Here is a 27,786-nt window from a genome sequence, read left to right as displayed (position 1 = left end):
GCTGGATGTTTGAGATTACTATGACTGATGCTACTGCTGATTGGCTAGGAATTGTGCACACCGCTAGTTTATGGGCCCAGGATAAGGGCAGGGCAAAACATTTTTTACCAAAACTTTTTTTGGGGTGGAAAAATGAAGATTAGGTGACAATAAAATGTTTCACAAATATGTGTCAGTTTCACCAGTTTGTTTAGGAAACAAAAACAATGTACGCAACCTTCAACATTTGATTTCAACATTGACAAAACGCTTTGAGTTTTTAAAATATTTCCTTTACTTTTATTTTTTTTTTAATTCAAAAACATTTTTAAATGGTCAAAATCAAAATGAAAGATTTTGTTTGACTCAAAACAATTTTTTTTTCTCAGCTTTTCAATTTGCTGATTTTTTTTTTTTTTTTAAGTTTATTTTCAGCCTGACCCAAAACAGATTTTTGGTGACCTTTTTTCAAAATTGCCAGTGAACTAAAAATATCAGTAATTTGCCCAACCATAGCCGTGATTTCACCCTTTGTCATTTAGACTGGGACAGGGACTGCTATTTACTGTAGAATTCTCTCTCTGACCTGAAAATTTACAGGAGAGTAAATGTGTGGTTCAGTTTTTAAGTGTCTATAGAATTTATGGGTGAAATCCTGACCCCATTCAATTCAGTATCAGTTTTGTCAATGTCAGTTTCATAAAGAGCATAGGACAAGCAGGCCTCAGCCTTTTCATGCTGCTAGATGCTACTGCAATATAAGGAACAGAGGGTCCTTGGGACCTTTGAGACTAACAGAAGTACTGGGAGCATAAGCTTTCGTGGGTAAGAACCTCACTTCTTCAGATGCAAGAAAAGTACTTCTGTTAGTCTCAAAGGTGCCACAGGACCCTCTGTTGCTTTTTACAGATTCAGACTAACATGACTACCCCTCTGATACTTGCAATATAAGGGTATGTCTTCACTACCGGCCGGATCGACGGGCAGCGATCGATCCAGCGGGGATCGATTTATCGCGTCTAGTTTAGACGCGATAAATCGATTCCCGAGCACTCTCCCGTTGACTCCTGTACTCCACCAGGGCAAGAGGCACAGGCAGAGTCAATAAGGGAGCGGCAGCAGTCGACTCACAGTAGTGAAGACACCACGGTAAGTCGATCTAAGTATGTCATCATCAGCTACATTATTCACATAGCTGAAGTTGTGTAACTTAGATCGACCCCCCACCCCAGTATAAACCAGGCCTAAATGATTAACAATAATATAACATATGCATAGCTAGTATACACTATTCATAAAGCACTCTAGGAGCTTTCAGGATGAAAGCCATTGTTACCAAGGTAAGTTAATTTGGGGATGATTATTCTAATATGCATCATGCATACTTCTGAGTCAGTCTGGGCACGTTTTCATACTGTCCATGCCAGACACATTCATTGCTGTCCCTTTTCTGTAGGCCTTTTTCACGGTTGCATGTTTTGACCAGCTATATAAAACCACAAGTCAAAAAGCAGTCCCATTCCCCTGTTTTTCCTTGTTTTGCTCCTCTAGCATTTTTTGGGGGGGGGGGCAGAGTAATCTTTTCTCATAATGATTTACTGATCAAACACAACTCCCTCTGAGGTCACAGCCAAAGCAGATACCTTTAGGGCCGTGCAGCGGGCACCGGGCTCCACCAAACAGCAACAAGTATTGGCTTCCACCTTTACAAACTTGGATGGGCTCCTCCAGCTGTCGCCTGGTAAGAGCAAAGATCTGAGTCCATTTCTCAGCCCGTCCTGGAACCCTGACTGATCCACACACGTATTCTGGCACTGGGTATTTTTTCCGCCTCCTCCCCTAAATGTTGTGGATTCCATAAGAGGCTAGTTCGAGTTTCGTCTTCTTATTTTAATTAGCGTCCATCACAAAAGCAGAGGGAGAGAGAGAGAGGAAATGCTGCAGTTTATATGTTTTGATATTTGCCACACTTCTCCAAAATACAGCATTCAACTGTGTGCCTTAGGATACATATAAATTCATTTTTTATCTAATTTGTCTGAGATCTAAGCTTCCTGTGGAGGTCTGAGATCAAAGGATCTGATTCCGTCTGATGTCGGCTCTGACACATAATGTGTGCTGACTTAGTTCTGTCTATAAACTCGCAGTGGGAGGCTGCCATATTCCCTTGGCACCTTTACATAGTGAACTTTCATTTTGGCTGGGGAGGCTGACAGGAACAGTGTTGATTGGAGCCATCGTGTAAATAATTCATGGAGAGATTTTTGTCAGAAAAAGGAAATCCAGCCACTTACAGTCTTTTAGGAATTGTTGCAAGACAAAGAGATTCCCCGATATGTTCAAATCTAAACAAGGATAACAATATCTTAAGCGAATTTAATGTGTGTGACTTGAAATGCCTAATGTTTGATTTCCCCTTATTTAAAATAATGTTGGTTTTGGAGCGAGAGACAATCAAAGCTACAGTCATTTTTGTTTAGTTTCTCCCTTCCATTTTTTTCCCTGTGAAGAAATCCCATATTTCTAATCCAATGAGATGTTTGGGATCTTTATTATTATTTCTGTGATCATGAATATGACTTAGATTACAACATCTTCTGGGTAGAAACCATCCCTTTGTTATATATTTGTACAGGGCCCAACACAATGGTACTGGGGCCTTAGGCAGTGCGACAATACTGTTGGTGATGGTGGGTATACCAATAGATTCTAGGCCAAAGGGGACCAGTAGATCATCTGGTCTGACCTCCTGTATAACACAGGCCATTAAATTTCACCTAGTTATTAAATTAATGGAGATATCCTATCTCCTAGAACTGGAAGGGACCTTGAAAGGTCATTGAGTCCAGCCCCCTGCCTTCACTAGCAGGACCAACTACCGATTTTGCCACAGATCCCTAAGTGGCCCCTTCAAGGATTGAACTCACAACCCTGGGTTTAGGAGGCTAATGCTCAAACCACTGAGCTATCCCTCCTCCTAATTACACCTGTATTGTGCCCAATAACTCGTGCTTGACCAAAGCACAATTTCCCAAAAGCCATCCAGTCTGGACCTGAAGACATCCAGAGATGTCTTCTCTCACTGCTAAAAAATTATGCCTTATTTCTAATTTAAATTTGTCTTGTTTCAGCTTCCAGCCAGTGACTCTTTATTTACCTTTCTCTGCTAGATTGAAGAGCCCTTTAGTGTCCAATATTTCTCCCCATGAAGTTACCTATGAACAGCAATCAAAGTCACCTTTCAGTCTTCTTTTTGAGAAATTAAACAGACTCAGTTCTTTTGAGTCTCTCACTGGAAGGCATTTCTCCAGCCCTTGAATCATTTTTATGGCTCTTTTCTGCACCCTCTCCAATTTTTCAACATGTTTTTTAAGGTGTGCACCAGAGCGGCATGCAATATTCCACTGTCCAATTCAGCAATGCCAAATACAGCAGTAAAATCAGCTCCCTGCTCCTATTCACTACTCCACTGTTTATACATCCAAGGATTTCATTAGCCGCTTTGCCACACTATTACACTGGAAGCTAGGTCCACTATGATCCCTAAATCCTTTTCAGAGTCACTTTTTTCAAGGATACACTCCTCTGGTCTAAGTATGGCCTCCATTCCTTGTTCTTAGATGTATAACTTTGCATTGGTCTGTATTAAAAGAAAATGCATTGTCTGAATGATTTCCCCTTCCAAGTGATTCAGCTCGCTCTGTGTGACTGCCCTATCCTTGTGATTATGTACCATTCCACCAATCTTTGTGTCACCCACAAATTTTATCAGCACCGATTTTAAATTTATTCTCATTTATTGATGAAAGTGTTGAACAGTGTTAGGCCTAGTACCAATCCCTGCAGAACCCCACTAGAAACACCCCGTTTGATGGCGATTCCCTGTTGGCAACTATATTTGGAGATCTGTCAGTTCACCAGTTCTTAATCAATTTATCAGGTGCTTTAGTGATAGGTTATAGTGCTCATTTTTTAATCAGAATGTTGTGCGGTACTAAATCTTACAAAAAGTCTAAGTCCGATTCCATCTACGCAGTTACCTTTATGAACCAAACTTGTAATGCCCTCAAAAAATGAGATCGGGTTTGCTTGAGAAGACCTGTTTGATTTATATCAAGTTCTTTTCAGACTGGTGATGTCCTTCTCTCTTTTATGGCAAATACAGCATAAGGACTTAGCTATATTAAAAGATTATGCACCAGTGTCACCACTACATCAGTATGGACCCTATATGTTTTCTCTCTATACCAGGTCTTATACTTGTCTATTTGTGTACTTATATGGCTTCCTTCATTGTAAATAGATTTCATCCTCACGACAGCTCTGGGAAATGGGGAAGCACCATTATCCCTATCTTCCCGATAGGCACAGGGTAGATTAAGTAACTTGCCCAAGGTCACATAGCAGGTCTATGGCCAAGCCAGAACTAGAATGCCCGAGTCCCTGACCAATGCCCTCTATACTACTGTGGCTTAATTTGCTTTGTGTCAGTGTAGCACATCTTCATTTGAGGTCTGTGCCAGGGTAACTGCACCAATCAGAGCACATTTTCCTAACATGGGTGGGACCTACATTAGAGTCCAAGGGGCCCTAAATGCACATGCTGTAGGTCGGTTGTTTTGCTAAGGATATATCATGCTGGTTAAAGTGCATCACAGTCCGACCTCCTATATATTAGTCTTGCCTTGAGTGCAAGGGACTGGACCAGATGACCTTTCGAGGTCCCTTCCAGTTCTATGATTCTATATTGCAGGTCATTAAATTTCACCCAGATACCCCTATATGGAACCCAACAACTATAGTTAGAAAAAGTGTTTCAGTCCTCAGGAACCTAAATCATTGTGTGCCACAGGCAAAGCCCAGGAGAGTCCGAGGAGCCACCATGCCCAATGCCCATGCAATGGCAGGGTGGGATATGCCCAGATGACCCCAGCAGACAATCCTTGCCTCATGCTACAGAGGAAGGCAAAGAAGTCCCCAAGGTCCCTGCCAGATAACTGTAGATAGTAGGGAGGGGCACAATTGGAAGGTTTTGTGGGGACACGTGACCGCCCCATGTGTTGCCTCTGCCTCCATCCTCTGAAACTTGATATGTAGGTAGACAACATACACTAACAACTACCTCCTCTTCCTCCTGCTCTCTGTCCTGTGACTGGCCAGCCACTTGCAGAGCTTGAAGCCCCCCTCCCCCGAACTATCCCCAATCGATTTAGCAAGGGCTCAAAACAAGGCCAATAAAAGGGGATGCGCAGACCCCCGTCCGCCGTCAGGGTGGGTGGCTCCAGAGTGGGATGGTGCTCGGGGCTGGATTGGCTCAGTTAACAAGAAGTTGGAGAATTATCAGTCACTTTTTGTTGGAGGGGGAAATATGACACCCTAAATTGCATTCTTCCTGATAGGTACATTGGAGGCTGCTGCTGTTTCAATGCACCCCAACCTGCTGGGGGTGCCTTAAAGCAGCAGCAGGGTCTACCACCCCTTTCCCACTCTCTCCCTTCCCCCACAGCCTTCTCCCCTCATGCACTCCCAGGACTCTCGGGCTGGATGGGGCTCCACCAGAGCTACCTGGCACTGAGCACCCCGTCCCAATCTTGAGGATGTCCCCTTGACTCACCTCAGCGGGCAGTCTCCTAAGCAGACAGTGGGAAGCACTGGGACTCCAGCAGCAGGGAAGGAGAAGCAGCCCCATGTAGCCCAGGGGATGGGGGTTAGGAGCTCAGCCCGCAGCCAGCCGCCCTGCTGCTTCCTTCTTCCCCATACTTAGAATCATAGAATCATAGAATATCAGAGTTGGAAGGGACCTCAAGAGGTCATCTAGTCCAACCCCCTGCTCAAAGCAGGACCAATTCCCAGCTAAATCATCCCAGCCAGGGCTTTGTCAAGCCGGGCCTTAAAAACCTCCAAGGAAGGAGACTCCACCACCTCCCTAGGTAACGCATTCCAGTGTTTCACCACCCTCCTAGTGAAATAGTTTTTCCTGATATCCAACCTGGACCTCCCCCACTGCAACTTGAGACCATTGCTCCTTGTTCTGTCATCTGCCACCACTGAAAACAGCCGAGCTCCATCCTCTTTGGAACCCCCCTTCAGGTAGTTGAAGGCTGCTATCAAATCCCCCCTCATTCTTCTCTTCTGGAGACTAAACAATCCCAGTTCTCTCAGCCTCTCCTCATAAGTCATGTGCTCCAGACCCCTAATCATTTTTGTTGCCCTCCGCTGGACTCTTTCCAATTTTTCCACATCCTTCTTGTAATGTGGGGCCCAAAACTGGACACAGTATTCCAGATGAGGCCTCACCAATGTCGAATAAAGGGGAACGATCACGTTCCTCGATCTGCTGGCAATGCCCCTACTTATACAGCCCAAAATGCCGTTAGCCTTCTTGGCAACAAGAGCACACTGTTGACTCATATCCAGCTTCTCGTCCACTGTGACCCCTAGGTCCTTTTCAGCAGAACTGCTACCTAGCCATTCGGTCCCTAGTCTGTAGCAGTGCATGGGATTCTTCCGTCCTAAGTGCAGGACTCTGAACTTGTCCTTGTTGAACCTCATCAGGTTTTTTTCTGCCCAATCCTCTAATTTGTCTAGGTCCCTCTGTATCCGATCCCTACCCTCTAGTGTATCTACCACGCCTCCTAGTTTAGTGTCATCTGCAAACTTGCTGAGAGTGCAGTCCACACCATCCTCCAGATCATTAATAAAGATATTAAACAAAACCTGCCCCAGGACCGACCCTTGGGGCACTCCACTTGAAACCGGCTGCCAACTAGACATGGAGCCATTAATCACTACCCGTTGAGCCCGACGATCTAGCCAGCTTTCTATCCACCTTACAGTCCATTCATCTAGCCCATACTTCTTTAACTTGGTGGCAAGAATACTGTGGGAGACAGTATCAAAAGCTTTGCTAAAGTCAAGAAATAACACATCCACTGCTTTCCCCTCATCCAGAGAGCCAGTTATCTCATCATAGAAGGCAATTAGGTTAGTCAGGCACGACTTCCCCTTGGTGAATCCATGCTGACTGTTCCTGATCACTTTCCTCTCCTCTAAATGTTTCATAATTGATTCCTTGAGGACCTGCTCCATGATTTTTCCAGGGACTGAGGTGAGGCTGACTGGCCTGTAGTTCCCCGGATCCTCCTTCTTCCCTTTTTTAAAGATGGGCACTACATTAGCCTTTTTCCAGTCATCTGGGACCTCCCCCGATCGCCATGAGTTTTCAAAAATAATGGCTAATGGCTCTGCAATCTCACCCGCCAACTCCTTAAGCACCCTCGGATGCAGCGCATCCGGCCCCATGGACTTGTGCATGTCCAGTTTTTCTAAATAGTCCCGAACCACTTCTTTCTCCACAGAGGGTTGGTCACCTTCTCCCCATGCTGTACTGCCCAGTGCAGCAATCTGGGAGCTGACCTTGTGCGTGAAGACAGAGGCAAAAAAATCATTGAGTACAATAGCTTTTTCCACATCCTCGGTCACTAGGTTGCCTCCCTCATTCAGTAAGGGGCCCACACTTTCCTTGATTTTCTTCTTGTTGCTAACATACCTGAAGAAACCCTTCTTGTTACTCTTAACATCTCTTGCTAACTGCAACTCCAAGTGTGATTTGGCCTTCCTGATTTCACTCCTGCACGCCTGAGCAATATTTTTATACTCCTCCCTGGTCATTTGTCCAATCTTCCACTTCTTATAAGCCTCTTTTTTGCGTTTAAGATCAACAAGGATTTCACTGTTTAGCCAAGCTGGTCGCCTGCCATATTTACTATTCTTTCTACACATCGGGATGGTTTGTTCCTGCAACCTCAATAAGGATTCTTTAAAATACAGCCAGCTCTCCTGGACCCCTTTGCCCTTCATGTTATTCTCCCAGGGGATCCTGCCCATCTGTTCCCTGAGGGAGTCAAAGTCTGCTTTTCTGAAGTCCAGGGTCCGTATTCTGCTGCCCTCCTTTCTTCCTTGTGTCAGGATCCTGAACTCGACCATCTCATGGTCACTGCCTCCCAGGTTCCCATCCACTTTTGCTTCCCCTACTAGTTCTTCCCTGTTTGTGAGCAGCAGGTCAAGAAAAGCTGTGCCCCTAGTTGGTTCCTCCAGCACTTGCACCAGGAAATTGTCCCCTACACTTTCCAAAAATTTCCTGGATTGCCTGTGCACCGCTGTATTGCTCTCCCAGCAGATATCAGGGTGATTAAAGTCTCCCATGAGAACCAGGGCCTGCGATCTAGCAACTTCTGCTAGTTGCCAGAAGAAAGCCTCGTCAACCTCATCCCCCTGGTCTGGTGGTCTATAGCAGACTCCAACCACGACATCACCCTTGTTGCTCCCACTTCTCAACTTTATCCAGAGACTCTCAGGTTTTTCTGCAGTATCATACCAGAGCTCTGAGCAGTCATACTCCTCTCTTACATACAACGCAACTCCCCCACCTTTTTTGCCCTGCCTGTCCTTCCTGAACAGTTTATATCCATCCATGACAGTACTCCAGTCATGTGAGTTATCCCACCAAGTCTCTGTTATTCCAATCACATCATAGTTCCCTGACTGTGCCAGGACTTCCAGTTCTCCCTGCTTGTTTCCCAGGCTTCTTGCATTTGTGTATAGGCACTTAAGATAACTCAATGATCGTCCCTCTTTCTCAGCATGAGACAGGAGTCCTCCCCTCTTGCGCTCTCCTGCTTGTGCTTCCTCCCAGGATCCCATTTCCCCACTTACCTCAGGGCTTTGGTCTCCTTCCCCCGGTGAACCTAGTTTAAAGCCCTCCTCACTAGGTTAGCCAGCCTGCTGGCGAAGATGCTCTTCCCTCTCTTCGTTAGGTGGAGCCCGTCTCTGCCTAGCACTCCTTCTTCTTGGAACACCATCCCATGGTCGAAGAATCCAAAGCCTTCTCTCCGACACCACCTGCGTAGCCATTCGTTGACTTCCACGATTCGACGGTCTCTACCCCGGCCTTTTCCTTGCACAGGGAGGATGGACGAGAACACCACTTGCGCCTCAAACTCCTTTATCCTTCTTCCCAGAGCCACGTAGTCTGCAGTGATCCGCTCAAGGTCATTCTTGGCAGTATCATTGGTGCCCACGTGGAGAAGCAGGAAGGGGTAGCGATCCGAGGGCTTGATGAGTCTCGGCAGTCTCTCCGTCACATCGTGTATCCTAGCTCCTGGCAAGCAGCAGACCTCTCGGTTTTCCTGGTCAGGGCGGCAGATAGATGACTCAGTCCCCCTGAGGAGGGAGTCCCCGACCACCACCACCCTCCTCCTCCTCTTGGGAGTGGTGGTCGTGGAACCCCCATCCCTAGGACAGTGCATCTTTTGCCTTCCAATCGGTGGAGTCTCCTTCTGCTCCCTTCCCTCAGATGGGCCATCTAGTCCACTCTCCGCATTAGCACCTGTAGAGAGAACATGGAAACGATTGCTCACCTGTATCTCCATTGCTGGTGCATGGACGCTCCTCTTTCTTCTTCTGGAGGTCACATGCTGCCAAACCTCCTCACAATCCTTCTGTCCCTGCTGCGCCTGCTCTGTATCTTCAGAACATTGTGGCCGTAGAAGCATCTCCTGACGTCTGTCCAGGAAATCTTCATTTTCCCTTATGCAATGCAGAGTCGATACTTGTTTCTCCAGCCCTCGAACCTTCTCCTCCAATATGGAGACCAGCTTGCACTTTGTACAGACAAAGTCGCTTCTGTCCTGCGGAAGAAAGACAAACATGGCACAACCTGTGCAGGTTACAACAGCTGATCGCTCACCTTCCATATCACCGTCCTCTTAGGAGCTTCCTCAACTGTTGCAGGAACTACTCAGAGAAACCTGCAGATGAAAGCCTCAGTGAGCTCTCCCCAGGCAAACTCCCGCTGTTAGCCTCTGCTGTTCGCCGCTCAGCTGGTTCGCTGCTGGCTGCCCTTATATACCAGTCAGGCCCACTCAAGGCCCACCTGGAACAAAGCACTCCCAATTCACACTTTTCAAACAAACAAGCAAGCAATCAAGCACACGGTCAAACTGACCAACTGTCCCAGCAGCAGACACTCAGATACTCACCAACACAGCCCCCCTAATGCAGCACTTAGCGTACCTCCTCTCGGACAGCTCCCAGGCAAACTCCCGCTGTTAGCCTCTGCTGTTCGCCGCTCTTAGCCTCTGCTCTACTTCATGGACACATAGGGAGTGCCACCACCGGGGGAGGCGTTGCCTCCTTACTGCTGGGCATCCTGGCAAGAGGCATACTGAGAAATCTGGGGAGCATGTGACCCCCCCCCACACACGCATCACCGCTGGTCCCTGCCAATCTAACCTGGGGGGAAATTCCTTCCCAACCCCAAATCTAGCAAGCATTTAGACCCTGAGCACATGTTCGAGACCCACCAGCCAGGCATCTCAGGGGATGTTCTGTACCGCCTCAGAGCATTGGCCCACCTTGCTCAGTGTCCCATCTCCAGTTGTGGCCAGTCTCTTGATGCTTCAGAGGAAGGCTAGCCCCACTTCCCCTTCTGAATATATCTGGCAATTGTGCATCAGGGTTAAAAGTCATTCCTGACCCTTGCAGATGCCTGACTGAAGTCCTGAAACATGAGATTTGATTGCAATCATTGTCTTAATGCAGAGCTGCAAAGGTTATAAGCATGCTGAGAGCAATGCAACAGAATATTACAGTAACACCTTGTGGCGGGGCGACGATTCACTGGCATGGCACCTCCTGCTGGTCAGCCTCAGAATTAGCTCTTCTACCCTTTTAGCTTTCTTAGCAAGGCCTGCAGCCTGGGGTTTTATAGGCTGGAGCTCCCCAGCTCCCTCTGCCCTCCCCCAGCACTGCTCCACCTCAGGTACCCTTCTCAGCTACCAGGCAGCCAGGCCCTTCTCTCTCAGGAAGCGAGAGAGAGAGAAAGTGAGAGCGTGCGCTAGCTTCTGGCCCACTGCCCTCTTATAAGGGCCAGCTGGGCCCTGATTAAGCTGGCCACAGCTGTGGCTGCTTTCCCCATCAGCCTCCCTTTTCCCAGCCGCAGCCCTCTCCAGGGCTGCTTTTACCTTTGTTCTGCAGGAGTAGGGCAGCTGCCCCACTACACACCTAGAGACTCCAACAAAGATAGGGACCCCACTGTGCTAGGCACTGTATAAACATATAAACGTTGCAACCTAAATAAACCAAAGGGGAGAGGGGAACCAGATGCACAGTCGGATGAAGTGATTTGCCCAAGGCCACACAAATGAGTTGCCCATGGTCAGTGGCAGAGCTTGGACTAGAAACAGCTTCTTCTAACTCCCAGCCCAGTGCCCTCTCCGTAGCTCTACTGGCTCACCACGTGGCATAGGGCTCACGTTTTCTCAGTTTACAAAACAAAGCAATGATTTTTCTTCCCCCCCAGCCCTGCAAACGCAGGGTCCAGTCTTACAGCACTTACTCCGGCAAAGTTGCTATTGACTTCAGAGGGAGCTTTACTGGAGTAAGGACTGCAAGACTCTGCCTGTCACCTGGGATGTGAAAAGCATGCTGGGCTCTTCCTGCATCTTCCATCATCACCGGTTACAAAGACTCTGCAGATGGTGGGATTGAATCCGTAGCTGTGCTAGCTCGGCTGTGTTAAGGAAAGTAGTGGCGTGGCTTTGTCAGTAAAGTCAGCAGATGTCACCTGGGGCAGGTGAAATAAGACTAGGGACTGGTCTATTCTAACACTGTAAGTCGATCTAAGTTACGCTAGGTCAGTTATGTATGTTACGAAACTGAAGTCGAGGTAACTTAGCTTGACTTACAGCAGTGTCTACACCGCGCTATGTCAATGGGAGATGCTGTTTCGTTGACATACCTTCTGCCTCTCAGGGAGGTGGAGTACAGGCGTTGACGGGAGAGCGCTCTCCCATTGATTTAGCGTGTCTTCACCAGACCCGCTAAATCGGCACCGCTGCATCGATCACAGCGGTGCCGACTTAGCAGGTCATGTAGACATGGTCTAGATCTGCATCAGAAGCATATACCTGGATTCATTTATTTATTTATTTGGCAAAGATTTTAGCAACTGTACAAAGCCCCCAAAATAAGAGTAAGAAGCAGTCTGCCTGCATGCACCCCAATTCAGGAGTGGCTCTTTAGAAGACAATGTCAGCTCAAAAGTCATCTGTTGTCACAAAACCAGTTGCTTTACCTCTGTGCCCGATAACACTGTAGGTTATTAAGCATGCTTGCTTTTTGCATTTTCCACTTTGGATAGTGAAAATCAATGATTCCGGTTTCCTGTTTGTGTTTTCAGTCAACATTACTTTCGTCTTTTAATCATTTTCTTTTTCATGTCCCTTGCGCTGCCTTGTCGGAGTGCCAAACACTACAGGGGGAAAAGGGTCATGCTTTATAGTAGGCTTCCATTTAGAAATGGCTCACAAAGGGTTAATAAATGATTACTAGCTGCATGTAACAGACATGAATGCTCTGTGTTATGGGTGGTCATAAGCAACCTATTAGCCCGTTGAACTTCAGACCAATCTTTACTCCATTTATTGAAACATCTATTAATCAATGATTAACCTTTTAGAATCTATTTGTGAATGGCACCTTAATATAAAATGTGAGAAAAACAACTGTTGTCATATGAATAATTTGTGTTAAGTGTGGAGATATTTATTTGCTGGTATGTTTTATATCAATATATTTTTAGAACTTGCTTATAAGGGGTTAATAAATGACTAATAGATATTCAATAGATGTTTAAAGATTGTTAAAGAGCAGTGGCTCTCAAACTTTTTTACTGGTGACCCCTTTCACATAGCAAGCCTCTGAGTGCGACCCCCCCCCTTATAAACTAAAAACACTTTTTAATATATTTAACACCATTATAAATGCTGGAGGCAAAGCAGGATTTGGGGTGGACGTTGACAGCTCACGATCCCCCATGTAATAACCTTGTGACCCCATGAGGGATCCCGACCCCCAGTTTGAGAACCCTGTTATAGAGTCTACTAATTAAAGTGCAATTTCCCTTTAACAGTCGTTTTCCAGTGACCACCACACTTCAGTTAGCAAAAGGCTCTAGAATGGAGCAGAGACATAAACAGGAAGGGAAGAAAAAGACAGAGACCTACTGGTAAGGTAAAGAATAAAGGGATTTTCTCTTGCAGATATGGAAGCAAATGGAGTACCAGGAAACACCGCGCGACAGATAAAGGAGTTGCATCAACAGACGGTTAAAGCCATGTCAATGCGGAAGATAAGTACTGTTGAACATAAAAGGAAGAGTAGAGAGAACTTATCCATGACTAGGAAACATGACAGCAGCCATCCATTACATGGAAGAACAGCTCTGTGGGGTTCTCTGGAACTTCAGCAGCATGGCGCCAAGGAGTTCTGTGACTGGAAGGATACCCATCAGCAGCTGTTTGCTTGCACCCGCGGAAAAGAGATGGGAGGAGGGGAACCTGTGCCCCAGAATGTGAACAGAGAGAGGCAGGAGACTGCTGTGGGATCTTGAGGAGATGTGTAAGGGAAAGGATGAGCTGTGGCACTATAAACATGAAACATTTTCGGGGAGGGAATCCATTGGAACATGGGAACTTGAGATGCTTCTTCCACTAGTGTGGTCAGAAAAAGCATGTTAGCACTGGACACTTGCAAACATTTTAGGACAGTTAACAGTGAAGACATGTTCTTAGTGGTTAAAGCAGTACATCTTATCTGTCTATCGTTTGTTATACTGCTCTCCTTAGTCCCTGATTTAGCAAAGTACTTAAATCCATCCCTATTCAGAAAAGCAGGTGCATATGTACCACTTCATTGTGGCTCAAGCATATGCTTCAGTACTTTCCTGAATAGAGATGGATTTAAGCAATGGCTTAAAACTCAGAAGCTGCTCTGCTGAATTGGGGGCTTACCCTGTGAACCCCTCAGGACAGCAGCCTTCCCTTCTTGAATGTTTGGAAATGCCTAGCACATCATGGCCACTGCCATTATTGTTAATAATAATAATGAACTGGGAGGCTGGTCTGATTCATAGATTCTAAGCCTTGTGATCATCTAGTCCAGGGATCGGCAACCTTTGGCACACGGCCCATCAGGGAAATCTGTTGGCGGGCCGGGACGGTTTGTTTACCTGCAGAATCCGCAGGTTCGGCCGATCGCAGCTCCCATTGGTCGCGGTTCGCCATTCCAGGCCAATGGGGGCGGCGGGAAGCGGCGGCCAGCACATCCCTCAGCCTACGCCGCTTCCCAGAGCCCCCATTGGCTGGGGACGGCGAACCACGGCCAGTGGGAGCTGCAATCGGCCGAACCTGCGGACGCTGCAGGTAAAGAAACCGGCCCGGCCCGGCAGCGGGTTTTCCTGAAGGGCCGCGTGCCAAAGGTTGCTGATCCCTGTTCTATCATCCCCTGCAAAGGACATAGTAAAACCCCTAGGACTAAAGGGTTCAGGACTGTTAGAGGGCTTTCCCTCCACCCTCCCACTTCCCTGGTTCTTGTCAGGCAGACAGCAAGCAACAAAAGACCAGAAAGCCGAAGTGCAGACAATGCAATGTTTATTGGGGTTAATTTCCAGCAAGCATGATTCCAATTTTCCCACCCACTTCCTGTTTAACCCCAGTTTATATAGTAATATTCTCAGCTATTCCTTAATCAATCATTTTACTGAAATTTAACTAGCCAATCCTAACATATTGTAACATAATTCTCTAACCAATTATATCCCACGATCCTAATTAACTTACACCTAGAAAAATTAATTATACAGCAGACAGAAACAATTAGAAAACCAGACAGATTAAAAATAGAAAAGTGGGGGCCGTAAAGATAAAACAATATAGAAATGAGGGTTTCACAACCACAACCACTGATAAGTGATTTCTTGCCAGACAGATTTCTTGCTATTAAACTAAGTTTTCTTTAACCATTTTCTTATCTGGTGGTGATGGGTACTATCAGGACAGGATCGTCTTCCTAACAGCCCAGTACCACCTTATTTCCATGTGACTGGTTTGGAATGTGAGGACGTGACCGTACGCTTCCCAGTTTATGGCTGGCCCTGCTGCTTAGCCTAAGAACAAGGCCTCAGACTATCCTAGTGAGAGAAGGCTCATACAGAGGCAGACTTGTGATTTTAATTCTTTATTTTATACCTCTATAACTATCTTTGTGATAAAAATACACCTACATTCTTAAAGTATAGGCTTTTACAGGCAGGCCTGCATATCTATATTCTAACAAGGACTTTGCGGGATTGGGATTCTCAACTCTTTGCTAGGGTCACTGAACTCCTGGTCTATCAGATGCTATTGGCCTGGAAGGGGAGAAACTATAAATGACCTGTCGGCAGGAGTTATAAGAAGACGCCACTCAGAACATGGTCAAATGACTGTTGGTGGAGTGTGTGTGTGTGTGCGGGGGGAAACTGAGGCAGAGATGCTGTTACACCTTTCACAGCCATGAGAGGGTGCTGGCTAGCAGAGATCTCCCCAGATGGATTCCCTGTCTGCTCGGCCATGCAGACTCTCACATTGTATTATTTTAAGTAGGTGAGACTAGAAAAGGCTTAAAAGTGCCCAGGTTGCTACTGGACTTTGATGGCCACTAGCCATAAAGGAAATTGAAGCACCTGAACTAGAAAGAAAGAAAGAAATTAATGGAAATATCCTATCTCCTAGAACTGGAAGGGACCTTGAAAGGTCATTGAGTCCAGCCCCCTGCCTTCGCTAGGAGGACTAAATACTGATTTTTGCCCCAGATTTCTAAGTGGCCCCCTTAAGGATTGAACTCACAACCCTGGGTTTAGGAAGCCAATGCTCAAACCCCTAACCTAGCCCTCAGAAGCAGGCACTAACTCTGCCCAGGCTCATTCCAGGTCATCTAGGATTCTAGAGCTGGGCCCTATTTTTATAGGAAGGCCCATATGTGGTCCCGACTCCTGTATGTCTCCTCTGAAAGAAGGCATTTACAGCAGCACCAGGGCCTCCTTATATTCATGTTGGGATGCTGGTCCAGGATTGGGTCAGAGAACAGTCAGTCACATGTAGACTCACCCACACTCGCTCCTGCACCATCCCAGGCTCATAGTTTCATCGGGACAGATGCTCAGGTGGTGTAAACCAGGGTAGCTCCATTAATGAGGCAGATCCTTACCTGACTTAAATGGAGCAGTGCAGATTCCCACCAGCTAAGGATCAGGCCCATGGATTTGAAGGCCAGAAGGGACCATCCTTTCTGCCTCCTGCATCACACAGATTGTAGAATTTTACCCAAATCCTGCAGTGGCCAGAATTATTCTCCCTTACTATGTAAATGAACAGGATGGGACCCAGTGACCTGGGGGGCTGAACAAGAGGCTAGCACTTGGAAAGACATTCAGACAAAATCCAATGATTTGGACACCATTGCCTTCCCCTCATCCAACACAGCCTATTACAGATGCCTTGACGTGGTGGAAGAAGCATTCTGCATATTATAAATATACTTCTCCCTTCCCCCCATCCTTAAGTAACTCTACTCCTAAGTGTCTAAATCACATCTGAACAGCGCAGGTGCAAAAAGTATGTAATTACAAATGTCAGAATGTATGCAAATAATATGCAAAAGTAGTATCTGAATACTGAATATAAATGGTATGCAGAACTTGAACAGCACAACCTTCTATCTGAAAAATTGTACATATCAGTAACACTTAAGGGTTTTAATTAATCCCCTAATTCAAAATTCTTGTATTTATTCCATATTTTGTTTAACAGATTGTATAATGTCTTGTATGTCTAGATCTTTAAGGGCTGTAATGAGCAGGGATAAAAACACAGTTAAGCACAGAGGAGTTGTTCTTAATTTCCAGCAGTGCTATGGGTTAGCTCAAGTGACTGACATTGCCCATTAAGCTTGTGTGATAGCAAAAGGAGATGGTGAGTTACAAACAGGAAGCAAACCCTGGATAAAGAGGAAGGCCTGGAGGGGGGTAATTACTTGGTTTTAGGAAAGAAGGTACCATAAGGTGATCAGAGAGAGGGAAGAAGTGACAACAGGTGTTCATGAGCCTGAATTAAGTTTGCTGTAACTGTAACACCAACAGACCCTGGTTGTCGGGATCGAACCTGGGACCTCTGGGGCTTAGTGCATGAGCTAAAAGCCAACTGGTTCTTAGCTAAGGCTGTAGAGTAGATTCATTAACCTCTCTCTCTAAGCGGTCTCGGTGCCACTAGATGGGACGGAACCCCACACCCAGGAGGTGTGTGGGTTACATAACACCAGTTCTACAATTGATCTTTATAAATATTATAGCAGTAACCCCTGGAAACCTCAGCTGAGATTGGGACCCTATTTTGCTAGGCATTGCACAGACCTAGTCCCTGCTCTGAAGACCTTAAATAGACAAAGGAAGCACTATCATCCCAGCTTTACAAGGGAAGAACAGAGATCAATAGACGTATCCAAAGCCACACAGGAAGTCTGTGGCAGAGCTTGGAATTGAACCCAAATATCTTGAGTCCTAGCCCAGGGTCTTAACTCAAGGAGGAAGGATGGTTCAATGGTTAAAGTGCTAGCCTGGGTTGTGGGAGATCCAGATGGAATTCCTGCTGTGCCCCAGACTTCCTGTGTGTGACCTTGTGCAAGTCACATAGTCTCTCTGTGCCTCAGTTCCCTCTCTGTAAAACAGGGATAATAGCCCTGCCCTGCCTCCATGGGGGTGTTGTGAGGATACATTTATTACAATCTGATTTACTCAGATACTATGGTGATGGGGGCCATATAAGAACCTAGCATAGATGGGATAAGATCATGCTTCCTCTCACTGACTCACTATCTATGGCATCTGCATTTATGATATGCCCTGCATCGTGTTATCTTCACACCATGCACATAAATAAAAGTGCCATTGAATTCTGTGCAAACAGATCCACTTTCTGCGCTTGCCTTTTGCCCCATTAATTTTTGTGTGAGTGAGTGTAGAGGGGGGAAATGCAGGGAACAAGGACAGACGCATTGGGAGCTTCAACAGAGAAGGGAGGTGGGAAGGAAGAGGTTCCACCAAAGGGAATGCTGAAAGAATGGTTAGCGAGGGAGAAAGAGAACCAGGAAAGGACAAGGTCACAGCAGCCAAAAGAAAAGGGAGTCTCAAGAAAAGCACCAGCCATGGTGTCAAAGGCATCATGGAGAAGGAGAATAGAGGGAGAACCTTAGGCTTGGAAGGAAGAGGAAACATAATTAGAGACTTCTGGGAGGGCAGTCTTGGTGGAGCGGAGAGGACAGATGCCAGATTGCAGAAGATGCGGGAGTGAGTCGGAGGAGGCAAGACCAAAGCGCTGAGGAGAAACAAGCCCACTCATGAAGCCTGGGGAGGAGGAAGATGTGGGCAGAGGGAGAGAGAAGCGGAGAGGAGGAAAGTTTTCCTTAGAGTGGGAAAGCAAAAGCCAGCCTGACCAGAGAAGAGAGCTGGGAGGTGGTTATGTTGCACAAGTTGAGGTGTTGGGTCTGGAGGGGATGGGTTAAGTTGAAGGACGATTCTGAAGTGAGGTTCAAGTAGCTAAGGCTCCTGACCCAACTGCAGGGAATTCTGTTATCAGAGCCTATGGCCTGCTCTCTACTAGGACTTTCCCTCTCTTGCAGCCCTAGTGTAGACAAGGTGCCAGCAGGGTTTTAGGCTCTTTTGGAAATTTAAGCTTAAGAGAGCAAGACACCCCCTGCCCTTGAATTTGAATGGGAGTTGGGCAGTTAATTCCTTTGACAATCCCAGCCTTAAGCACCGCAGCCTGCTCTGAGCAGGGTTGGAAGACATGGGTTGAAATCCTGGCTCCATTGAAGTCAATAGCAAAATGCCCATGGGTTTCAGTGGGGCCAGGATCTCACCCATGCAAAATAAAAATATCTGCAGCTACCTGGAGCCCTGTGGCCACTAGCACTTGAACGCTCACATGGTTGCAACCGACAAGGTAGCTGAACTGGTGTGTTAGTTTAGCCCACAACGCCTGGCCTGTGAGAATCCCTAGATGCTGCTGTGAGCAAGTTTTCTTTTGTGGCAATGGGTTTTCCCTTCTCCTCTAACTTCTGAGGCAGAGAGGGAGCTGTGTGCCAGACAAATTAGCCTACGGCTTTGGGCCAGAGTTGATGAGACTTCACCAAGATACAGGCACAGACTCGTGGAGAGAGAAAAAAAAAAGAGAGCGAGAGCCTGTGAAAAATTAAAATGACAAGGCTGGTTAGGGAGTGGAGATAACTGGGATGTAATGAAATTAATTGCAGTCTGGGTTGAAAGAATCGTGTTCCTAAAACAAAATTTCAACTTCCCCTTCTCCTAACAGCATCAGTGAGATTATAACCCATTCATTGCCCTTTTGTGTTACAAATAAAACTATTTGTTATGATTATTATTTCTACCGCGCCAGAGATATGCATGGCATTTTACAGGCTTGTAGTCAAAGACCCTGATCCTGCAAAGACTCATTGGGTAGTTCCGTTGGGTGTAAAATGGAGCACACCCCTAAATCCTCACTGGACTGGGGCTTAAATGAGATGTGACACTTCTACTATGTCTACACTGCAAGGGAAGGGGTGATTGTACTATGAGTTGGCCTACCCACGTGAGCTTTAATCTAGCTAGCGTGGGTAGCAATAGCAGTGTAGACACAGCAGTACAGGCTAGCAACCAGAGTATGTACCCAGGCTTCCCGATGGTTTTGGATTCCGGCATGGGATTCAGCATGGGCTAGCTACCCAAGGTCAAGCCCTCAGGGGAGCCTGGGTATGTACTCTGGTTGCTAATCCGTTAATGCTACCACAAGTATACCTACCCGTGCTGCAATCACACTTTCACACGCAGAGGAGAGGTACCCTTCAGGTGGCATGAGGGATATTCAGTGCCAGTGTAAACATATTCCCAAAACAAAACAAAGAGGCTGAACAGTTTTGGAAAATGAAATGTTTCTGGTTTTTAATTTGTGGTTTGTTATTCCCCACCCCGCACCCCGCTCCTTTTTTCGTCTTGCCACTGCCAATAAATGGGAGGGGGGGGACCGAAATGGAAAATATTTGTTTTCTGTTTTGAAAACTAAAACCTGTTTTGGGCAGGGGCAATTTTTTAGTCAAAATAATCCAATTTTTTTCAAAGCAATGCGGATTTCCCACAAACACTTTCCTTTTCAAACCCAGAGCGTTGCTTGCTGAAGGAAGTCTTGAAAGCAACACGCTGGCCCACAGTAGTGAAAGTTTTCTCGGGCACCTCTCCTTAGTACAGGCTGTCTGCAGAGACAAGGGCCGAGTCCTTACAATTCCAGCTGAAGTCAATGGGTTGTCAGCTCTTCAGAAAATCATGCCAAGACCCGAACAGTGTTCACATTATTGGTGCACCCATCCAAGCAAATTACTACATATTACTGGAATTGCTTGTCCAATACTGCATTTTATTCTATGATAAATTTCACCATTCATTAGGGCTGTGATCCACAAACCCATTTAAGCACGTACTTAACTTTAAGCATATGAATGATCACATGCCAGCTTTGAAGCACATGCTGGAAGGATTGGGGCCTGGGTTATCTGATTCATTTCCCAGGAGGTCATTTTGTCCATCCCCATGAATGGATTGTGCGTGATTGGATGAATGTGTTTTTCCTACCATACACTTTGTCAATTTCAGACTACAGTGAAGATGACACATATGTACAATATACAATACAAATTATACTAACCCCCCAACCCCCAACTCTTGCTCCCCCTCCCACTGCTGTCTCTTCATGCCTAGGTGCTGACAAAAGTTATTTGTTGTATTTCCTCCTCTTGGTGAGTGACAGGAGACTGGTGTCAAGTGAGAAAATGAAATGTAAATTTTATTAAACACTCCTCTCATCTCTGTGTATCAATCCAGATTCCAGGCTAACATAGCAAATCAAATCCTGTCTTTGCCAGGCCTGAGGGCAAACGAAGAATCATTTCTCCTTAATACCATTGCCTCCTAGTAAAATATTTTTCTGTTTAGTAAATGAAAATTTAAAATGCAAACCCTGTTTTAATCCCAGAGAAAAAGCTGTGCATTTCAGGGAAAGAATACTATACTTCATTCTGTTCTGCCTTGTGCTTTCTTCTTGTTTTCAGACCCAACAATGATGATTAGCTGCAGTTTAAATGGCAACTCCCATTTAAGTCTTGTCCATTGGGACTTTCTAGCTGCATGTCCATCATGGGGCTTAGTAGCAGGTCCAGAGATGATTCTGATGCATTTAATTTGAAATAGCATTATAATCACGGCAAAGAATTGGTGTGTGCAATGCTGCTCCCTACTGGATGGAATTGAAAATGCTCAGCTGTGTGTCAGAAGCTCTATACTATCAGCATAATCCTTTAGCTGCAGTGTTAAGGCCTGTGTGTTGAGAAAAGGAGGATCTCCTTTCCGACCTTGCTGTTTCTGTGAATTTAGGTTTTCGATCAGAAAACTGTTCTCAGCTCCTCGGTAGACCGCCAGGTGGACTTCCCCAGAGACGGGCTCTCAGGGCTTCCAGGCTCCGTATTCCTGGGCAGCATGGAAGCCCTAGGAACCTTGGAGTGACACAGTGGTGCAAAGTCTTCACTGTTCTTTAAAAGCCAGTCCTGTCTCTGACCTGACAAACTCATTACACCACTTTCATGGTATTTATCCATGAAGGGTGGCATGCATGGTCTCTACTGAGAGCTTGTAACTTATCAGAACTCATAATCACTGTGAGATGTGAGCATGTGTAATAGTTTAGGAACAATGTAACTATATTGAAAATCATGCCTTGTGGTTTTGGAGTCAAAATGAATCACCGGGGAATCATGTCTTAGTGATGATCCATTCAAGCTGGAGGGCGTTGTCACCCCTCTCTGGCTAGCCAATTCCAAAATGTACTGCTCACTGGTCTACCTTTGTACCAATCCAGAAAAGTCAATGGAAAACCATCAAAGACAAACTATAAACTTCAAAACCACTTGGAAGTGAAAAGGAATGGCGGGACTGTGAGGGGAGGACCCTGCCTGGGAATAAAGACAAAAGGCTGATTCAGTATATCACAGGGTGGAGAAAGACACTCTGCATCCATTCACTGAGGAGACAGCTACTTGAACAGGAGTGTTTCATGAAAGCTTGGATCCTGGTTCCTCAGAAGCCAGCCAGCTCTGCAACAGACTGAACTTTTTCGGAGGGGGGTTGGAAGCGATCTACGTTGTTAGATAGGAAAGGTCACTATTAATGAGTGTAGGCCACTAATTTGCATTGTATGATTTTGTTTTAGATTGTAACCACTCTCTTGTTTCTAGTGGAATCTCTGCTCTTTCTTAAGAAACTTTCTTTTGTTTTATTCCGAGTGCTCTCAAGTGCTGTGCATTATGCAGGAGTGATGAGATACGGTAAGACTGGGAAACAGGGCTACGCTGTTGCTGGGGCCCAGAGATCGCTGAGAGTAGCTGGATTATAGTATATTAGGGTTGCAAGGGACCTCAGAAGATCATCTAGTCCAACCCCCTGCTCAAAGCAGGACCAATCCCCTGACAGATTTTTGCCCCAGACCTCTAAATGGCCCCCTCAAAAATTGAACTCACAACCCTGGGTTTAACAGGCCAATGCTTAAACCACGAGCTATCCCTCCCCCCTGGATAACATGAGGAACACTTCAGTATTGTTATCCTGCAAGGCAAAGATAGGGCTGGGATAGCCTGGAGGAGAGGGCTTGAGTGGCGGCCAGGCTGGGGGAAATAAGGGTCTGGAGACAGGAGAAAACAAGTTGAGTCTCAGTCCTGGGTACGCTGAGAACTGTCACACTCACATCCTAAGCTCCCTGAGTTGCCTGGCTTCCCACTCGGGGAGCAGTGGCAAGGGTTTGAAAAGGTTGAACTGAAATGCTATTTTGACATTTTCCAAAATGAAATTCCAGAATTCCCGTCCCACGGGATGGTTATTCCCAAATAATAGAGGAGGAAACAGAGGCACAGAAAAGTTAAGTAACTCAAAGGTCACCAAAGGGAATCCGTGCCAAAGGAATAAGCAAAAAGCACCTAAGTCTCCTGATCCCCTGTGCTCAGCTAAGTTCTCTGTCCTAGACGCCTTCCACACAGAAAAGTGCGGTAGGCTATACCAATAATAAATACCGGGTGAGGAAGGATGCTTTTGCAGTTAAGGCCCTGGATGGGGACTCAGAAGATCTCAGCTCAATTCCACTCTCACAAACTCACCTTGGGTGAGTCATTTCATCTCTCTGTGCATCGGTACCCCATTAATAAAATGGGAAAGATACTCCCTTTCTCCATCCCTTGTGTGGCGTTTCTTGTTAGACTGTAAGCATTTCTGAGCAGAGACCATCTCTGACAATGTGCTGGTTGAGTGCCTAGCACAATGTGGCCTTTACCAAGATCCGGGCCAGTAGGAGCTACTACAAATAAATAATAGTAATAACATATGCAGCCAAGTTTGTTGCATTTTCAAAGCGCCAAGATTAAAAAGGTATATTCTGTGCTGAAGCGCTTTCAAATCATATGAATTGCCAGCTCCCCTAATATCACTATTCCCTCCTCCGCCTCGCCAACTTAAATTCTCCCATGCCTCAAGCTACAGGGCTGTTGGGACTCAGAGCTCTAGATACCTCCACACAGGAGATCAGTCATTTCACACTGCCAGTGGGCTTCTGTACTATTCTAATACAGAACCGATTGCACATTATGACTAATAATGTTGGCTGTATGAAAGAATTATTGGTATAAAGACTGAGAAAGGCCTCCTTGGATTTCTAGACAGGACAGTCTTGATTTGGAGAGAGCAAAGCATAAAATAACTTCACGGGCCTTCCAGACTGCAGTAGTCTTTTGGAGAGAAATCCACAATTGGTGCGTGAACTTGAAACTAGGAATATATACCTGTAGCAAAACCTCTTCACTCATGCCTTAGAGTCCTCTGTGTCTGCCCACCCATAACGCCCCTTTGGCTACTAAGATTTGCTGTGAAATACTTAGCGCTGCTATTATTATTAATTTGTATTACAGTGGCACCTAACAGCCTCTGCCAAATTTGGGGCCCCATTGTACTAGGGGTTGTATACACACACAGGGCGAGACAGTCCCTGCTCTGGATAGACAAGCCAGACAAAGGAAGGATTCTCATCCCCTTTTTCAGGTGGGAAACTGATGCACAGAGAGAGTACGTGACCTGGGCCAAGTCCCTTAGAGATCTGGCAGTGACTCCAGCTGCCTTAAAGGGAGTTATGGTTATTTTGTCTCCTTAATTACCACTATTTGCCCCAATCAGGGACCAGGACCACATTGTAGCAGGTCCCGTACAAATACAGAAGAAAATGATTGTCCCTGCCCCAAAGAGCTTACAATCTGAGTAATAATAATAGTAGGTATGAATGCACCCAGCACTTCGTCTGTCACTAGGAAGCGGCAGCAGTGGGATTGATATGCTGGAACAGGAGTTGACCTGGGCGGAATCTCTGTTCTAAAAAACACTCCACACCATGAAAAAGCATGAGTAGCATTGTACTAGGCCACCTCTCTCTCAGCTTCATATGGTGTCTGCCGCTGGCTGGTTATGAACTGGTGTTGGATTTGAATACATCCTTAGGGCCAAGAGAAAGGGTTCTGATGTCCATTTTTACATGCACTGATGGAACACCTTAATGAACTAAATGGTGCAATGACCTAACACAGGCGTATGTTCAGCCTTAAAATACAGATTGGCCAACTACAGAAGGAAGAAATTACCGATGGCTGGGCCTCAAAAAATAAAGACCTGATTCTGAGGTTAATTACACAGATTTTATACTGGCAACTCTGTGGGCTTCAGTGGAGTTACGCCTGACTTACAACGTGATAAATGTCCCCTACTATCAGGTTGGTTTTGGCTAAGCACCAAGAGTTCCGAAGCGTAGGTGACAAGGAAGCACTAGCTAAAAAAGACTAGCTAAAACCCTTACCATCTCCATTACTGCAACATCCATTCCTCTGGGCTTGATAAATGCATTCTTGCCCCACTCATAATGCTGCTGCAAAGAACATTTTCCTAGTCCATTGTTTTTAACATGTCACCCTTCTCTTTGCCTCCCTCCATTGGCTCCCTCTTCTCTATCATATCAGACATAAGTTGCTTGTCTTCATGTTCAAGGCTTTACACAGCTTATCACAACCCTACCTATCGCCTCTCATTGACTAGCATGCTGTGCCTGCCACGCTGACCAATTTCCTTGCATTCCTCTCCTGCCTGTATCTATCTGTCTCTTGTTTTATACTTACATGAAAAGCTTTTTGGGGCAGCAACCATCATTTTGTAGCAGATATTAAGCCGATTATACTCTTGATCTTAGCTCACATGTATGTTTCAGATGAAAAAAAAAATCAAGCAGATGATCAAGTCTGTCCCTTAAGAGCATCATATACATAATTCCCTTGACATCAGCTGTTGTATTTGGTTCAACGGGGCAAATATGCATCATCTCAAGCTTTATTGGTATATCATCTTGGGTTGCATAATGCAGGATTTCTACTTGCACTCAAGGGACATCAAGATTTGTTTTTTTAATGAATTTCATACCCACATAATTGTACTGGAAAGTGGTGAGTATGATACCTGCAGAGGACGCCGTAGAGAATATATGTAAATAAGTCAAAATGCATTACAGCTGCAGCCTGAAATTGGCATGTAAGAAAAGTGTTTGTTAACCAGGGACAATAGCAGAATCCTAAAACCATGGACATTTGACACACACACACATACACACACACACACACACACTCATCTCTCTCTCTCTCTCTCTCTCTCTCTCTCTGTCTCATTAAAGGGCTTACTGAAGAATATTGATTGCTAATGTAGCCCAACCTCCCCTGTCCTTCAGCAGCAGCAGTGGTAGCTGCAAGTTGTAAACTACAAACTCCTGCATGTTGGGAGAACATCCTTCCTTCCAGAAAATATCCTCTGCTCTCCCCCGCAGGAAGTTGTAGCACTGAAGTTGTGAGCATGAGGCAAGTGGAGAGGAGGCTGCTGGTCTGGAATCCTGTTCTATGTTTCCTTACAGCAGAAAACTTTGCCCCTGCTGGTTTGTTCGAGTGAGTCGGATCTGAGGTCAATACACACTGACACACAGTGCAGAGCACACTGAGGGACCTCAGGCCCCATCTTCCAAAACTACATTAAAAACTACAAGGCAGACTTACCCTGTCTTGAACAACCTCTTACTGGGATGGGGAACGGGAGGCTGGGTTGCATTAAGAAGACAAAAAAAAAAAAAAATCCTGAAGACATTCAACTGTGATATGATTCCACTTCTGTGTCATAGTATAGGCCAAATCATAGGGACAGAGGACTAGAAGGGATCTCCTCGGTCACTGAATCCAGTCCCCTACTATCACAGGAGACTGGACTGTTATATGAACAGTCGTACAATCCATTCAGAAAGTCCCTCCGCTTGCAGTGGGCCTTGTGCAGGGGAGTACAGCTGGAACTTAGGGAGGTGCAATCCTTGCCTTCAGCCCACGAAGCAGCTTCACCACAGCCCCATGACTCGTGTGCAGTAAGTAGTGCCATCCTTGGCTAGTTTCCCCTTGCATAGTGGTACACTCAGTGTCCACCCCAACCATACCTCCCTACCCATGATCCTTCTCAAACTCTTTCAACTCAACCCTCATGAGGTGACGTTGATGGCACAATAATGTGTTGTATGGATGAGATCCAAGCCCCAGGCCCCAGGCCAAATCTCTGCTGCCTGCCCCTTCCATAGAGCTCTGAACCAATGCTACTATTCTCTTGGGGTTAACCACTGTGGCATCTCAGTGCTGACAAAAATGCCTTGCTCTTCTAGGGTGCTTCCATCCAAGGATCTCAAAGTGCTTCATTGTTGATGAATTATGCCTCACAAGCGTCAAAAGCAAACCAAGGTTAAGAGACTTACCCAAGGACATACAAGAAGGTTGTAGAACAGTCAGAAATAGAATCCAAGAATCCCAAGTCTAAGCCCTGTGATTTAACCACAAGCTCATCCCTCAACTAAAGCATCTACATGCCCATGCAGGGTGGAGGCTTTGGATTTTTTTGTATTTTTAATCCCCTCTCCCCTGCCACCCCAAAATTATTATTGAGGACACTTGCAAACAGGATCTTCTGTGATCTTCTAGTAACATCTAGGAGGAACTTAGCTGATTTCTGGAACTTAGTCTCCAACTGAGTCAGTAACTAAGGCTGGTTGAAAATTTTCAATACTTTTTTTTTTTTTTACAGGAAATTGGGTTGTTGACTAAACGAATAATTTTGCAGAAGGTGTCTGCTTTCCTCAAAGTTTTAAACTTGAAACTTGTTGGGAGTTTTTAGCCAAAATGTTTCATTTTCAAATAGTTTTTCTATTTTCTGCTATTGGCTCTTACTTGTAAAAACCAAACCAAACCAAACCCCCCCTCCCCCCCCCCCCCCACACACACCCAGGTCTCTGTCTTTTGGTGTAGGCCAATCCTTTAATCTTTGAGGTAAATGCCAGTTGTGAAGATAAGGGAGAATAGGAATAGACTGTGCCCTGTGCCTCTTGAATTTATTGTATGAGGTGGTGTCGTGCGTTCATGAATTTTCAGTTGGTGGTTACATTGCTGTCTATTGATTTTTATTTATTTTACTGTGTGATGGTTGTTCGCCTCTTTGGATGTGTTGATTTTGAACAGCAAGAGTTCAATAAATAAAGTTATAGATATAAGATACAGGCGCTTTACTTCCTATTTCATTCATGGTCTGACAATGTCAAAATTATACAGTCAAGGCTGTTATTTTTGTCTCTAGGGCAAGTGATCACATTCAACCTTTAACAAAAAAATAATTCCCATCCTAATCCCTAACTCCAAAATGCTATTTGGATTCATATACACAAGGACAAAAATAAACTA

The 27,786-nt window shown here is 45.6% G+C and overlaps 1 protein-coding gene across 5 annotated transcripts in view; it reads left to right on the top strand.

The window, feature by feature from the left end:
• The window catches only part of PKHD1 (PKHD1 ciliary IPT domain containing fibrocystin/polyductin), a 390,722-nt gene extending 376,534 nt beyond the window's left edge, over positions 1–14,188 (top strand). For all 5 annotated transcript variants that reach the window (XM_054023612.1, XM_054023614.1, XM_054023615.1 and 2 more), the window contains one exon: positions 13,083–14,188. In XM_054023612.1, the coding sequence (XP_053879587.1) occupies positions 13,083–13,432 (350 nt within the window). In that variant the 3' untranslated portion in view covers positions 13,433–14,188. The remainder of the gene's footprint in view (positions 1–13,082) is intronic.
• The last annotated feature ends 13,598 nt before the right edge of the window (positions 14,189–27,786 follow it).

This window comes from Malaclemys terrapin, chromosome 3 (genome assembly GCF_027887155.1).
Source record: "Malaclemys terrapin pileata isolate rMalTer1 chromosome 3, rMalTer1.hap1, whole genome shotgun sequence".
NCBI classification, from domain to species: Eukaryota; Metazoa; Chordata; order Testudines; family Emydidae; genus Malaclemys; species Malaclemys terrapin.
The sequence above is the reverse complement of the archived record's forward strand: the minus strand, read 5'-3'. Positions and strand labels throughout refer to the sequence as shown.